Source organism: Octopus sinensis, linkage group LG10 (genome assembly GCF_006345805.1).
Source record: "Octopus sinensis linkage group LG10, ASM634580v1, whole genome shotgun sequence".
NCBI classification, from domain to species: domain Eukaryota; kingdom Metazoa; phylum Mollusca; class Cephalopoda; order Octopoda; family Octopodidae; genus Octopus; species Octopus sinensis.
In genome coordinates, this window is record NC_043006.1 from 81,933,604 (window position 1) to 81,952,010 (window position 18,407).

Consider the following 18,407-nt stretch of genomic DNA (forward strand, 5'->3'; position numbering starts at 1 on the left):
CTGGACATTTGTACTGAGATGTTTGTACTGAACCATTCATATATACTAAAGATTTTTCAGAGAAGCTGAACAATTGCCTGAAATCAGTAAAAAATTACATAAAATTATAATACTCTACTAAACCAGTAAAGAATTTTTTCATGACACTTTGTAGTGTGTATGTGTGTGTGTGTGTATATATATACATACATACATACATACATACATATATATATATATATATATATATATATATGTATGTATGTATGTATGTATGTATGTATGTATGTATGTATGCATGTACATACATACATACATATGTATAGGTGTATAGGCCTAGGTGTGGGATATAGGAGCAGGTGTGGTTGTGTGGTAAGAAGCTTGCTTCCCAACCACAAGATTTTTGGTTCAGTCCCACTGTGTGGCACCTTGAGTAAGTGCCTTCGACTATAGCCTTGGGCCGATCATAGCCTTGTGAAAGGATTTGGTAGGTGGAAACAGAAAAAAACCTGTTTTATATATATATATATTTTGCCAGCTCACCACCTTAGTAATAATAATAATAATAATAATAATAATAATAATAATAATAATAATAATAAAAAAGGCTTAGGTATGGTGGTGTAGTTGAGAATATCACTTTGCAACCATATAATTTTAGTTTCAGTTCTGTTGTGTGACAGTATGGGTAGGTATTGGCAGTATTGGCTACTATCACTGAAAGTAGCCAATGCCTTGTAAAAGAACACGGCACACCGAAACTGCAGGAAACTTTTTTTGCATGTGTGTGTGTGTGTGTGTAAACGGATGTATGATCACCAATGTGTGCATGTGTGTGTGTGCGCGTGTGTACACAGATGTATGACTGCCAATGTGTGTGTGTGTGTCTTGATATTCCATGCTCGTTGCCACTTGAATGATAAAGTTGACATTCCTTGTTGACATTATGACCAGCTGTTTTGCACGGCTGTAGTTTAATGGAATATAAAAAACAAAAAACCTTAATTGCAAAACAGGAAAAGCAACAGGAAAAGTATCCATCACAGAATCTTGCCAGATATATCTCTCTCATCAAACCCATACTACCATCAAAAAAACACATGCTAAAGAAATGGATAAGCAAAAATCCTCCACAAAATGGATACCCAACTTGATTGAAAGGGCTTCCAGAACAGAGAAACTTAATGAAGCTCAAAGATGGTTTTACAACTAATGAGTTTTTGCATTATCCAGATTATACTTGGGTTACAACCATAAGAAGGTTTCCAAGATATCCTAATTAATATTGAACACATGAAATTTCCTGAGAAAAATTAATTAAGATTATGAATGCGAAAATATTAATAATGATGCTTCACAATCGAGATTAGGTTAATGATGATGGTACTGGTGATGGTAGCAGTAGTGGTGGTGATGATGATGATGATGATAATGATGATGATGACGGAGCGGAGAAACTAATGTGATGTTTTTTAAAGAAAGGTAATCAAAAATGGAAATTTTGATTAAACAAATGAATTACTTTTCCTGAAAATAAAACAGGAATAACACTCCCCACCCACAAAAAAAAACATTATGAAAACCAAAAATATAAAAGCAAAAATGAAAAAGAAACTGGCTGAGCTAAAATATTAGATTAATTAAATATTAATTTAATTGAAATACATTAGGAGGAAAAAGAAAGTTAAAATTTTTAAATGAAGAACAGAAAAAGAACAAGAAGTAGGAGAGAAAGAAAATTTTTCAGTACCTGCATACTGTAGAGCAAGGTCATATGAAAGCACCAAGATCCTACACCAACCACTGAAAAGAAACAAAATAAAGGAATCGTTTATTATTGTTAAGCAGTTAAAACAGGTGAGTGAGTGAAGGTAAAAGTGTTAGCCCTCTTGATACAAGAGCCTGAGACAAGAATGTGAAAGCATCTTCGATACGAAACCTGCTTCTTTTAAAATGCACTCATTAACATATTTCTAATAAAATACACGGTATTTGAATTAATTTTGAAGATAATCGTTGCAAGAAATTTTAGTGATTTAGTGAAATAAATAAATTGTTCTTATATAAAAATATAATTAGAAGTTTTAATTTAGAATCAGGAGAAGCGTATCACCAAAGCCAGAGGTGATCTCAGATGGCCTGGGATCAAAAAGTTAATGTATTCATTCTCTAATTAAAATCTGTTATGATTTCCTGTTTGAACTTTTTTGTTCAATTATGTTCCAAACACCAGCCTTGTGGTACTTCGTTCTGTCTGTTTACCTTCTAAGTTAAAATTTCACCGAGGTCATTTTTGCCAGTCGTCCTTCTGGGAAAGGGGATCAATGAAATAAAATACTTGTCAAGTACAAGGGACTGGGGTTGATATTATCATCTATTTTCCTCCCCACAAAATTACTGACCTTGTACCAAAATGAGAAATTATTATTATTGTTGTTGGATTTAAAGTGATGAGCTAGCAGAATCATTAGCAAGCCAGACAAAATGCTAAGCACTGTTTCATTCATTTTTACATTCTGAGTTCAAATCCTGCCAAAGTCAACTTTGCTTTTCATCCTTTCAGGACTGATAAAGTAAAGGAACAGTCAAACACTGGAATCAATCTAATAAATTAGCTCCCTCCCCAAAAATTTCAGGCCTTGTGCATATAGTACAAAAATTATTATTGGATTTGCAGCATTTCGCAAAATGTTTAGAGGTATTTCGTCGGTCTTTATGTTCTGAGTTCAAATTCTGCCGAGGTCAACTTTGCCTTTCATCCTTTCGGGGTCAATAAATTAAGTACCAGTTGCATACTGGGGTCGATCTAATCGACTGACCCCCTCCTGCCAAATTGTGCCTATAGTAGAAAGGATTATTGGAATTGCAGAATCATTAAAGTATCAGACAAAACAGTTTGCAGTGTTTGTTCCAACTCTTTATCGTTTCGAGTTCAAATCCTGTTAAAGTTAATATAGCTTTTCACCATTCAAAGAGAGATAAAATGAACTACAAGTCAAATACTGGTATAGTTCCCTCAAAATTAAGAACATGTAATCAACACCCCACCTCAAAAACTCTGGCCCTGGAGCCTAAATCAGAAACAATTATTTAACAATGGCATCTTATGTGGCAACACTTTGAGTGTCCATGACAACAGTATAGACAATAACAGCAAAACAGAATCTGTAGAAACAAGCGATGGTTTACATTGATATATAGTAAGTACAAAAACCTTCAGAAAGAGAAATATATCATAATGCCAGCAGAGAAGAGAGTGAAATCTTAGAATTTCAAGCAGAGCTCTTTATCATAGGAGAGAGAAAAATTAACTGCTGCTGTTGTTGTTGTTGTTGTTTAGCCTGCAGGTCAGTCAACCAAGATTGAACAGACCTAAGATCAAATGTATTGCAGTTATGAACATCTTGCATTTTATTCCAGACATTATATATCTAAGACTACAATATCTTACATACTCTTAAGGTGGTAAGCTGGCAGAATTGTTAGCATGCCAGGCAAAATGCTTAGTGGCATTTCATTTGTCTTGACATTCTGAATTCAAATCACACTGAGGTCCACTTTGCCTTTCATCCTTTCGGGCTTGATAAAATAAGAACCAGCGGAACACTGAGGGTTGATGTAATCAACTTACCCCCCAACCCCCATCAAAACCACTGGCCTTCTGCCAAAGGAAGGAAGGACTGCACCCACCATAGTGGAGATCTTGCCTCCAACTCCAATGCTGGACTTGACTGGTACTTTGTCGATGATGAAAAGATGAAAGGCAAAGTGTTGGCTTCACCAGTATTTGAACTAAAAGAAGAAAGCTGAAAGAAATAACACTAAGTATCCCAGGTTGTAATGACTCTGCCAGCTCACTGCCCCAATGTACATAATAAGTGATGGTCTTACAGTTCTATATTTAAGAGATGAGGAATTATGTACACTATTTACATTATTTACATTCGACGGATATTTGTCCTCATCTTGTTTGTTGTTAACACATTTCCACTGATATACCCTTCAGCCTTCTTCAGGTGTCTTGGGGAAATTTTGAACCTGGGTTCTCATTCCTAAGGTATTTTTTGATGTTATTATTATTATTATTATTGTTATTATTATTGTTGTTGTTCAGGTCTATATTTAAGACATTAAGTGTTGGTTTTAATGTCTCCCTCAATACATGTACAGAACAAGATGCATCATACAACTCACCACCACATTAAATTTATAAGCTGATGCATAGGGACCAATAATTCTCAACTGGGATCCACATAAGTTTTTTTTTTGGGGGGGGGGGTCAGTGTAAACAAAATAGTAAATTGGGGACCCACAGTAATTTAAAGGTCCACGAAAAAAAAGAAATTTTGCTTTAGGAGTATTTATTCACAGAAACAGCTAGGTTTCTTTTAAAAACACTTCACAAAGTTCAATCTACACATGTTAATGTGTGAAAAACAAAATAGGAATTTTGAAAGAAAAATCTATAAAACTAGCTTTTAAACATGGAATCACTACAGGGGTGGGGTCCATCAGAATGGAATAGTAATCAAAGGGGTCCATAAACAAAAATGGTTTATAACCACTGATGTAGACACTGAGCTGTGATTATCATATTCAAGAGACAGCATATACCCTACCTGACATTTGTTCTGTCAGCAATTGAGAAATAGCAACAGACAGCCATAAATCTTGATAACAAGCAACCCATGTATTATGTCCACTTTACCTGTATTATGTTCATTTAACCTATATTATGTCCATCTATACTCCTGTCATCAACTATGTATGTGGTTGTCATCAACAAACACTAAAGCCACTAGTAATATAAATACTCTCACCTCTATCAACCACAGTCACTTAGGTGGCTACAACAATTTGTCAGCACTTCAGTTAATTGTCATACAAGGTAATTAATTTCACATGTAGCTATAAACATTACAACCCACCATCTGGGCCAACCACCTTGTCTCCCCCCCCTCCTCCAGCCCAGTACATAGGAAAACTGGTTCAGAATTTGTTGTTTGTATAAGAAAATATTTATGAGGGATGACATAAATCTCTAGAGAAAAAAAAATTCAAAAAAAAAAGGAAAAATTCTGCAAGAGTGATATTGAGAAAAGCACTATACTCTTTTACTTGTTTCAGTCATTTGACTGTGGCCATGCTGGAGCACCGCCTTTAGTTGAGCAAATTGACCCCAGGACTTATTCTTTTTAAGCCTAGTACTTATTCTATCGGTCTCTTTTGCCGAACCGCTAAGTTACGGGGATGTAAACACACCAGCATCGGTTGTCGAGCGATGTTGTGGGGACAAACACAGATACACAAACATACACATACACACACACACACACACACATATATATATATACATATATACGATGGGCTTCTTTCAGTTTCCGTCTAAATCCACTCACTACCAAATCCACTCACAAGGCTTTGGTCAGCCCGAGGCTATAGTAGAAAACACTTGTCCAAGATGCCACGCAGTGGGACTGAACCCAGAACCATGTAGTTGGTAAGCAAGCTACTTACCACACAGCCACTCCTATGCCTATATGGCAACAATCTCTACAGCCTTTAATTGATGTTGCAGTTGTTGTTATTGCTGTTGTGTGAGTTTCAGCAAACTAATAATCAAGAAACATTCCAGGAGTAAGAGTTCCCTCACTTTTTTTAAAGGTTTTTTTTCCCCCTGCCCTACCACTGATACTGACTATCAAGAACCACATCGACCAATGTGTCCTTTTTCTTAAGATGATAGTGTGTAATTTGAATGTAATTCGGTTGATATTTCTAACAAAATGAGTGACTGAGTGACCATGCCAGAGGCTTTCTCATAAGCAGAGAAGGCTGGTTGGTATACCAGCTTAAAATAAATACCTTGCCCACACCTGTATTTTGATACAGATCCTTTACATCCTTACTTTAATTATTGAGTTGACAATGGCTTAGCATTTCAGGTTGTGGCGGGAGGTAGGGGAGTCAATAAAATGAAGTACCAGTCAAGTACAGGGGTCAGCAAAATATCCTGTTAGACAAATTTTTGTGCCTACAGAAGACGTTATTATTATTTCATCAGAATGAAGTGAAAGACAGAATTTGTAGTGTTTCACGAAATACTTGGTAGTTGCTCTTTTGTGACATTCCTACTCTGAGTTCAAAACCTGCTGGGGTTAACTTTACCATTTGTCTTCTAAGGTCACTAAAATCAAAGTAATTGGATCAACACAAGGAATATTATAATCCCAGCCACAGAATTTTAGGCCTTGTATAAAAATAAATAAATGCGCCCCTTTTTAAAGCCTAGCCAGGCTCATGGGCCCGGTTTCCCAGTTTCTATGGCGTATGTGTTCCCCAGCTGGACGGGATGCCAGTCCATCACAGCGTTACTCATTTTTGCCAGCTGAGTGGACTGGAGCAATGTGAAATGAAGTGTTTTGCTCAAGAATACAACGCGTCGCCCAGTCCAGGAATCGAAACCACAATCTTATGATCATGGTGCTGACACCCTAACCACTAAGCCACGTGCCTCCACTGAGGCCTTGTATACATGTTAGGAAATTTATATCACATCAAAGAATGATAATTTGAATTCAGAATGTAAAAATGGCTGAAAAGATGCTCAGTATTTTGCCCAGCAAGATTACAATTCTGCTCGTTTGACAACTTAATGATAGTAATAACAATTTCAAATTTTGGTACAAGGCCAAGAAGGTCAGGGAAGTGAGTAAGTCAATTACATTGACTCCAGTACTCAACTGGTACTCATCTTCATAGTCATCATTATTCAACATTATTACCATCATTGTTGTCAGCATCATCATCTTAACATCCACTTTTTTGTGGTAGTATGGATCAGATGGAATCTGTTGAGTCAGATTTTCTACAGCTGGATGCAGTTTCCTATCAGCAAACCTCACCTGTTACCAAATAAGATTATAATCTCCTAATTTATCGATCAACAAAATAGCCTGGACACACTTAAGAGTCTCTCTTGTTTACAAAGATTGCACAACATCTTAAGATATGCCAAGAAGACCAAAGAAGCTTTTGTGGTTGATAGTAAATATATGATACTACTGCTTGTATTGATAGTGAGGCTGTTGCTTTGTTTACAGATACTGAACATGTAAAAGCAGGGAGAAAACACACACACACGCACGCACACACACACACACACACACACACCACACACACACACACACAATTTCTACCAACCTATTTCCCTCACGAGGAGGCTCTAGTATAGAATGTTAGCCAACAAAATTCACACAGTGGGACTGAACCCCTTACCATGTGGTTCTGAAGCAAACTTCTTAGTCACAAAGCCATCCATGTCTTTGCCATACCTTTACCTATGTATACGTTTATTTGTTCTCTGAGACAGTCCCAGAGTGAATGCCTTTTGCATTCTTGTATGCAGAAATGTGTTAGATATAAAAGTACACATCATTAATTTGATGCTCACCACTTTGTGTGCTTATACTGAACACTGGATCATGTAAATCAGGACATACTATACTTTAAAAAAAAAGAGAGTTGAGACGGTCATGGTTGGAATGCCTTTAACCCTTTTGTTACCATATTTCTGTTGAGATGCTCTGTGTTTCTTTCAATTATTTAAAATATAACAAAGAATTTAGTAAAATAACTTTGTTATCATTAAGCTAGTGTTAGGAACATAAATTGCGTATAAGATTTGGTGGAAGATTTTAATTCAAAACTTCTGAAAACAAGACATTTATGCTACAGAGCCAGAGCTGGTTTCAGCCGGGTTGGTAACGAAAGGGTTAATCATAGACCTGCTCAATCAAGATTTACTTGGGGTTAAACAGCAAGAGTAGCTAATGATTTCAGGGTAACTCAGTTAACTTAATTGAATTTAGCCCTTTTTTTTCTAATTTTCAGAAACAGGCTGTCACATTTTATTGACTTTTCTATTCCTTATGTATATTTACACACAAACACAGCAAGAGTAAAACTCTAAACATTAACAATCAACTCCTACCACTACCACTAAAGTACATCCCACTATCTTTAAAAAAATTGAAGGCTATTTGCATAGTGTAATCCTAAATACAATATATCAGCAAAAAAATATGAAATAAAATTGTCACAGCTGGAACATCTCTGTCCAATCAGCAGCCTAGCTCAACGACAACATCACAAATACTCTCAATTTAAACATAAACACAATATGCAAATCAGTTTATTTGGTTTCTAAGAAACAAAAAACAAAAATAAAATTTCACATACAAACATTTTGAAAATATTATATCTAGTTTACGAAGCAAACAAGGACAAGGTGCAGCTACACAGTTCAACATTTGCATGTGGTTTGTTGGAACAGCTAATGTTTTATACATTCACTTGTGAGCCCATGCTATCAATAACGGTAGCAAATATATTTAGCTTACTTAAAAATATTGAAAATAATTATGAAATGAGGTTAAAATGCAGAAAATTTTATTCAATTGTAGCAGTAGATATTTGAAATATATTTATTTGTACAATAGTAAACATGTGCAATAGTACAATGTGAAGGTGCATGGCTCAGTGGCTACAGCATTGGGCTCACAATCATGAGGTAGTGAGTTCGATTCTTGGACCAGGCTGTGTGTTATGTTTTTGAGCAAGACACTTTATTTTATGTTGCTCCAGTCCACTCAGCCGTGGAAACAAGTTGTGATGTCACTGGTGCCAAGCTGTATGGTCATTGTTGTTCCCTTAGATAACATTGGTGGAAGGACTGGTGAGCCCAGACTTATGCCTCAGAGGGGAATTTTCTAGGTGCAAACCCATGACCATTCATGACCAAAGGAGATCTTTGCTCTTTTAGTAAACAAGGCAGATAACTCTAATATGACTGAAATATATAAATACACAATGGTATTTATTATAAGAGTGATAGTTTATTCAGCATTAATGTTTTGGTTTTAGTAGTAATCAATAAAATTGATAGTGGGTTGGGCAAGATATCTTGTGGTATTTAGTTATCTCCCTTTACATGCAGAATACAAATCTCAATAATGTTCATACTTTCCCTTTCACACTTTTGAAATTAATAAAATAGGTTACCCATCAAGAGCTGGGGTTCATGTAAACGGATATATACACCACCCACCACCCACATCATGTGAGGGCCTAATGCCAACGTTTGAAATCAATACTAATGATTTAGACAAGGCGGAGAGCTGGCAGAATTGTTAGCATGCCAGGCGAAATGCTTAGCTGTATTTCGTCTGCTGTTACGTTCTGAGTTCAAATTCCGCCGAGGTCGACTTTGCCTTTCATCCTCTCGGGGTCAATAAATTAAGTACCAGTTATGAACCGGGGTCGATGTAATCAACTTAATCCCTATGTCTGTCCTTGTTTGTTCCCTCTATGTTTAGCCCCTTGTGGGCAATAAAGAAATAAGATTTGTGAGCACAACTAGCAAAAGGCTTAGTGACATAGCTTTGGTCTTTATGTCCTGAGTTCAAATTCCGCTGAGGTTGACTTTGCCTTTCATCCTTTCCTTTCAGGATCAATGACAGTAGTACCAGTTGCAGACTGGGGCCAATGTAATCAACTAGCCCCACCCCACCAAAAAAATTTTTCAGGCATTGTGCCTATAATAGAAAGGAATATCAAAATAATATATTAAGGTCTTTTTGTATTATCACAACTATTACTGACAGTAAGTGGCAGAAAGAGCAAGCATTGTACAGCCAAACAGTCACTCCTATGCCTATTCATTATATATATTGTTTCCAGTATAAATTAATATTATTAAGAAATATTACCGGTCCCTGGTACATTGGAAAAAAAAACTGCCAGTACACCGCATGAGATAGTTTGAGAAACACTGACCTACAGTACTTATTCTTTATAACACTGGTATGTATTCAAACAACTGTTGTCAAACAGTGGAGGAGACAAACACAAGGACATGCATATATATACACACATGCATACACAAGCATACACGCACACACACACACACACACACACACACACACAACAGGCTTCCACACAGTTTCTACTTACCAAATTTACTCACAAGGCATTGGTTGGCCTGGGGCTATTGCAGAAAATGCTTGCCGAAGGTGGCATGCAGTGGGACTGAACCTGAAACTAATGATTGTGAAGTGAACCTTGCATATGTGTGAGTATGAGAGAGAGAGGTAAGTTATCATTCCAGATTACACACACTGTGGTTGTACACCTTAATAAAAATGCTTGCACAGCTGACAATCATTGTGTATCAGTCTATAAATAAGATACATACTCCTCTCATGTCTTGTGAGTGGTTAGGGTGTTGGACTTACGGTTGTAAGATTGTGGTTTCGATTTCTGGATCAGGTGAGGCATTGTGTTCTTGAGGAAAACACTTCATTTCATGTTGCTCCATTCCAGTCACCTGTAGAAATGAGTACCATGAGTGGAGGCACATCACTTAGGGGTTAGGGTGTTGGATTCACAACCATAAGATTGTGGTTTCGATTCTTGAACAGGGCAATCCATTGTGTTCTTGAGCAAAATGCTTCATTTCATGTTGCTCCTGTTCACTCAGCTGCAGAAATGAGTTTAGCCTGGAGAGGGATGGGCTCTGCTAGGCTTTCTTGTCCTAGATATGCTGCATGGTTGCGGTGCCCCAAAGACTCCGAAGGAGTTAAGGGACTTGTTATTGTCATGTTAGGTTTCTACAATCTTTCCAAAACGATTAACAATAGACATAGGACTGAATCCCAATCATGGCTGCCATAGCATTAAGCATATGTGAGAGAAATTTGCACCTACACAAGAAACCTGTCTATTGCAAGTTGACTTTCCACAGAAACTTGTTTGATAACCAGACAGTGGTCAGATGAACAGAGGTAATGTAGAACATAGTATCCAGTGCTCCAGGTTCAGTTAGACCACACAGCACCTTGGGCAAATATCACAGCCCTTGGGCAAATATCACAGCCCTTGGGCAAATGTCGCAGCCTCAGTGGGTTAACAACACAGACCTAATATGCTACCCACTTAGCAAGGAAATATTGTCTCTCCTACAACTTATTTTCAGAAACAATGGAGAATCAAAACAAATATTATTGTCTTTGATTCCATGAGAATTGCTATATAAATTGATTTATTCGTAACACGTACAAGTGCAACAACTTGAAGACAGTAATATTAAATAAGATGACATGTAATAAAACAAAATACATGACTTTCTTTTTTGTCACTTGGAGCTAAACTGCCGGGTTTTTAATCTCCAAAGGATCTCAAAATAAATAACTAACTTGCTGCTGATGTAAAGAAACCACCAATGCTATTTCTTTTCAGCATAGTACAGATAAACACATATGTACACACACATCATCATCATCACCACCACAACCACAACCACCACTGCTACCATCACCATCACCAATGTTATTATTATTATTATTATTATTATTATTATTATTAGAAACTCTTTTCTCCCGAGGATAGATTTCATGATTTTGTAAATTATAAAAATGGAAACTATCTACACACACAACTCTCCTGAATCCTATCTATCTATCTATCTATCTATCTATCTATCTATCTATCTATCTATCTATCTATCTATCTATCTATCTATCTCTCTATACGGAGTGAGAGAGAGAAATATATATATATATATACATATATATAAAAACAAGTAGTCACATATATAAATGTATACATGTATGAATATAGATGAGTGTGTGTGCATGCATGCTTATGTGCGCACTCCTTCTCCATATATATATATATATAGACATATATATGGAGGGAGAAAAAGATCACTAGATAGAGTGAGAGAGATATGAATATATGTATACATTTAAATGTATTATGCACGCATACACACACGCACACACATATCTATATTCATGCATGCATGCATGTATGCAATTTAGGCAACCAAGTTGCTAGGGTAGAAAATCAACAATTCAAAAGAATTCAGTTCTAATTACAGAGTAGGTATGATTTATTCATATTTTTCTTGAAAATGTGATTTCTTCTTTTTCAGCTATTAACAGCATTCCCTATATATGTGTATGCTAAGAAAGTAGATTTAAATATATCATTAAATTTCAATTATGCCATCCTATAGGAATGCAATGAAAGAGATGTATAAAAAATATATAAGCATTTTTATGCATAGCATATTTCAAAATTTAGTGTATAAAAATATAAGTCTCTGTGACTTAATAATAATAATAATAATAATAATAATAATAATAATAATAATAACAATAACATTGATAATGAGGATGGTGGATGCAGTGGTAATGCCAATTTCTCACAGTGCCATAAGAACATGCAAAGAACAAAATCACAATATAATTGACTAGTTAACAGAACACACACACACACATGTACATATATATATATATATCTTTATTTGTTTCAGTCATTTGACTGTGGTCATGCTGGAGCACCACCTTTAGTTGAGCAAATCGACCCCAGGACTTATTCTTTGTAAGCCTAGTACTTATTCTATCGGTCTCTTTTGCCGAACCATTAAGTTACAGGGACGTAAACACACCACCATCGGTTGTCAAGCACAGACACAAACACATACATATATATACAACGGGCTTCTTTCAGTTTCTGTCTACCAAATCCACTGACAAGGGTTTGGTTGGCCCAAGGCTATAGAAGACACTTGTCCAAGGTGCCACACAGAGGGACTGAACCCGGAACCATGTGGTTCATAAGCAAATTATTTACCACACAGCCACTCCTATGCCTATATATATATATATCCACATACATACATATGTATAATACACATGCATGCCAACATGCAAACTTTAATATGTGCGTGTGTATATATACATATGTATACACATATAGTGAATATATGCTGAGATATGGATGTTGAAATCTCAAATAGCATAAGAGCAAGATGGAAGGCACTTAACTCAATAAAGGATGCACTCCAAACAAAGGTAGACAATGCTATATGAACCAGAATCATCAATAACATCATCCTACCTTCACTTCTATATGCAAGGGAGATGTGGGCTACTACAGAGAGGACAGAACATCGATTGGCTATGATGCAAAGGGCCATGGAAAGACCTATGCTAGGAACATCACTTAAGACAGCTCATCCGAAATGAGATGTTTTGAAAATGAAGTGGAGTGAACAATATGATATACAAGAAATCGGAAAAGGCTACTTGGAAGGCATCCAAGATGCGGGGAAGACAATTTAGTCAAGCAATTTGGGTCAAAATGGAAATGAATGGTGCAATCAAGACAAAATTGGAAGCGCATTATGACCAGCAGTGTATAACAGCATCTGATGACCTGGTCAATACTGTGATATATATATAGGTGCAGGAGTGGCTTTGTGATAAGAAGCTTGCTTCCCAACCACATGGTTCCAGGTTCAGTCCCACGGTATGGCATGGGCAAGTGTCTTCTACTATAGCCTCGGGCCGACCAAAGCTCTGTGAGTGGATTTGGTAGGCAGAAACTGAAATAAACTTGTCAGATATATATATGACAACTGATAACTAAAATAACTAAAACCTTCAAGAATGTTCTTGTATTTTATGGAAAAGAAAAAACGAAAAATTTTAAAATCTTTATATATAAAAGTGAAGTTGTGTGTCTGTCTCCTACGATTTAGATTCCTAACTACTCCCACATTTTGCAGTGCAGTTTAACCAAAACCGGGTATCTTATAGTCGTGATTCATATCGAGCCCTTCTGGGTATTAGCGAGCGTCTACGATGAGTCTACGATTTTAAAAATAATTTACCATCATTTTTTTCCATTTTAACGCATTTTTTCGCTATTATATAAGGGAAGTAACTCTCTAAAAATGTCTACGATGAGTCAACGATTTTTAAAAAAATTTACCAAAATTTACCATCATTTTTTTTCATTTTTAATGCATTTTTTTGCTATTTTTTGGCTATGACTCTCTAAAAATGCTTATATAGTTATTTCCCTTACAAACCCGAGCAACGCTGGGCGATACTGCTAGTTAGAAATAAAATTATGCATCTTCTTGAACTTAGCTTAGTTTAACCTAGAAGAGATTCTCTCTTCTATAATGGTAAATCACCACCTGAAGCAAACCATGCATTGCCAATAATAGACCTATCTGTTATAAAATAGAATGAAATTTCCAAGCTCACAAGAGAACCTCTACATGGCTGCTGAAGCTGCAAGGAAAAACAACCAAATCACTCAAATCTCTCCATCTACCACACAGCCTTTTAGAAGAAAAAATATAAGCCTAAGATGAGGCAGTTCTGGGTCAGTTGCACATAGGAAAACAACAGGTTGATCATGGCTGGAATGCCTTTGATCATAGGTCTAATGCTAGATAGTAACAAGAACGAGAACAATACCAAGGATGACAACACCAACAATAGCAATAACATCAACAACAGGTTGATCATGGCTGGAATGCCTTTGATCATAGGTCTAATGCTAGATAGTAACAAGAACGAGAACAATACCAAGGATGACAACACCAACAATAGCAATAACATCAACAACAGGTTGATCATGGCTGGAATGCCTTTGATCATAGGTCTAATGCTAGATAGTAACAAGAACAATACCAAGGATGACAACACCAACAATAGCAATAACATCAACAACAGTTTAATCATGGCTGGAATGCCTTTGATCATAGGTCTAATGCTAGATAGTAACAAGAACGAGAACAATACCAAGGATGACAACACCAACAATAGCAATAACATCAACAACAGGTTGATCATGGCTGAAATGCCTTTGATCATAGGTCTAATGCTAGATAGTAACAAGAACGAGAACAATACCAAGGATGACAACACCAACAATAGCAATAACATCAACAACAGGTTGATCATGGCTGGAATGCCTTTGATCATAGGTCTAATGCTAGATAGTAACAAGAACAATACCAAGGATGACACACCAACAATAGCAATAACATCAACAACAGGTTGATCATGGCTGGAATGCCTTTGATCATAGGTCTAATGCTAGATAGTAACAAGAACGAGAACAATACCAAGGATGACAACACCAACAATAGCAATAACATCAACAACAGTTTAATCATGGCTGGAATGCCTTTGATCATAGGTCTAATGCTAGATAGTAACAAGAACGAGAACAATACCAAGGATGACAACACCAACAATAGCATAACATCAACAACAGGTTGATCATGGCTGGAATGCCTTTGATCATAGGTCTAATGCTAGATAGTAACAAGAACAATACCAAGGATGACAACACCAACAATAGCAATAACATCAACAACAGTTAATCATGGCTGGAATGCCTTTGATCATAGGTCTAATGCTAGATAGTAACAAGAACGAGAACAATACCAAGGATGACACACCAACAATAGCAATAACATCAACACAGGTTGATCATGGCTGAAATGCCTTTGATCATAGGTCTAATGCTAGATAGTAACAAGAACGAGAACAATACCAAGGATGACAACACCAACAATAGCAATAACATCAACAACAGGTTGATCATGGCTGGAATGCCTTTGATCATAGGTCTAATGCTAGATAGTAACAAGAACAATACCAAGGATGACAACACCAACAATAGCAATAACATCAACAACAGGTTGATCATGGCTGGAATGCCTTTGATCATAGGTCTAATGCTAGATAGTAACAAGAACGAGAACAATACCAAGGATGACAACACCAACAATAGCAATAACATCAACAACAGTTTAATCATGGCTGGAATGCCTTTGATCATAGGTCTAATGCTAGATAGTAACAAGAACGAGAACAATACCAAGGATGACAACACCAACAATAGCAATAACATCAACAACAGTTTAATCATGGCTGGAATGCCTTTGATCATAGGTCTAATGCTAGATAGTAACAAGAACGAGAACAATACCAAGGATGACAACACCAACAATAGCAATAACATCAACAACAGTTTAATCATGGCTGGAATGCCTTTGATCATAGGTCTAATGCTAGATAGTAACAAGAACGAGAACAATACCAAGGATGACAACACCAACAATAGCAATAACATCAACAACAGGTTGATCATGGCTGGAATGCCTTTGATCATAGGTCTATGCTAGATAGTAACAAGAACGAGAACAATACCAAGGATGACAACACCAACAATAGCAATAACATCAACAACAGTTTAATCATGGCTGGAATGCCTTTGATCATAGGTCTAATGCTAGATAGTAACAAGAACGAGAACAATACCAAGGATGACAACACCAACAATAGCAATAACATCAACAACAGTTTAATCATGGCTGGAATGCCTTTGATCATAGGTCTAATGCTAGATAGTAACAAGAACGAGAACAATACCAAGGATGACAACACCAACAATAGCAATAACATCAACAACAGGTTGATCATGGCTGGAATGCCTTTGATCATAGGTCTAATGCTAGATAGTAACAAGAACGAGAACAATACCAAGGATGACAACACCAACAATAGCAATAACATCAACAACAGGTTGATCATGGCTGGAATGCCTTTGATCATAGGTCTAATGCTAGATAGTAACAAGAACGAGAACAATACCAAGGATGACAACACCAACAATAGCAATAACATCAACAACAGGTTGATCATGGCTGAAATGCCTTTGATCATAGGTCTAATGCTAGATAGTAACAAGAACGAGAACAATACCAAGGATGACAACACAACAATAGCAATAACATCAACAACAGTTTAATCATGGCTGGAATGCCTTTGATCATAGGTCTAATGCTAGATAGTAACAGAACGAGAACAATACCAAGGATGACAACACCAACAATAGCAATAACATCAACAACAGTTTAATCATGGCTGGAATGCCTTTGATCATAGGTCTAATGCTAGATAGTAACAAGAACGAGAACAATACCAAGGATGACAACACCAACAATAGCAATAACATCAACAACAGGTTGATCATGGCTGGAATGCCTTTGATCATAGGTCTAATGCTAGATAGTAACAAGAACGAGAACAATACCAAGGATGACAACACAAACAATAGCAATAACATCAACAACAGGTTGATCATGGCTGGAATGCCTTTGATCATAGGTCTAATGCTAGATAGTAACAAGAACGAGAACAATACCAAGGATGACAACACCAACAATAGCAATAACATCAACAACAGGTTGATCATGGCTGAAATGCCTTTGATCATAGGTCTAATGCTAGATAGTAACAAGAACGAGAACAATACCAAGGATGACAACACCAACAATAGCAATAACATCAACAACAGGTTGATCATGGCTGGAATGCCTTTGATCATAGGTCTAATGCTAGATAGTAACAAGAACGAGAACAATACCAAGGATGACAACACCAACAATAGCAATAACATCAACAACAGGTTGATCATGGCTGGAATGCCTTTGATCATAGGTCTAATGCTAGATAGTAACAAGAACGAGAACAATACCAAGGATGACAACACCAACAATAGCAATAACATCAACAACAGTTTAATCATGGCTGGAATGCCTTTGATCATAGGTCTAATGCTAGATAGTAACAAGAACGAGAACAATACCAAGGATGACAACACCAACAATAGCAATAACATCAACAACAGGTTGATCATGGCTGAAATGCCTTTGATCATAGGTCTAATGCTAGATAGTAACAAGAACGAGAACAATACCAAGGATGACAACACCAACAATAGCAATAACATCAACAACAGGTTGATCATGGCTGAAATGCCTTTGATCATAGGTCTAATGCTAGATAGTAACAAGAACGAGAACAATACCAAGATGACAACACCAACAATAGCAATAACATCAACAACAGGTTGATCATGGCTGGAATGCCTTTGATCATAGGTCTAATGCTAGATAGTAACAAGAACGAGAACAATACCAAGGATGACAACACCAACAATAGCAATAACATCAACAACAGGTTGATCATGGCTGAAATGCCTTTGATCATAGGTCTAATGCTAGATAGTAACAAGAACGAGAACAATACCAAGGATGACAACACCAACAATAGCAATAACATCAACACAGGTTGATCATGGCTGAAATGCCTTTGATCATAGGTCTAATGCTAGATAGTAACAAGAACGAGAACAATACCAAGGATGACAACACCAACAATAGCAATAACATCAACAACAGGTTGATCATGGCTGGAATGCCTTTGATCATAGGTCTAATGCTAGATAGTAACAAGAACGAGAACAATACCAAGGATGACAACACCAACAATAGCAATAACATCAACAACAGGTTGATCATGGCTGGAATGCCTTTGATCATAGGTCTAATGCTAGATAGTAACAAGAACGAGAACAATACCAAGGATGACAACACCAACAATAGCAATAACATCAACAACAGGTTGATCATGGCTGAAATGCCTTTGATCATAGGTCTAATGCTAGATAGTAACAAGAACGAGAACAATACCAAGGATGACAACACC

General features: G+C 36.6%; 1 protein-coding gene across 2 annotated transcripts in view; it reads right to left on the reverse strand.

The window, feature by feature from the left end:
- The window catches only part of LOC115216707 (alkaline ceramidase 3), a 343,156-nt gene that overhangs the window by 81,365 nt on the left and 243,384 nt on the right, over window positions 1-18,407 (reverse strand). For both annotated transcript variants that reach the window (XM_036506853.1, XM_029786241.2), the window contains one exon: window positions 1,730-1,782. In XM_036506853.1, the coding sequence (XP_036362746.1) occupies window positions 1,730-1,782 (53 nt within the window). The remainder of the gene's footprint in view (window positions 1-1,729; window positions 1,783-18,407) is intronic.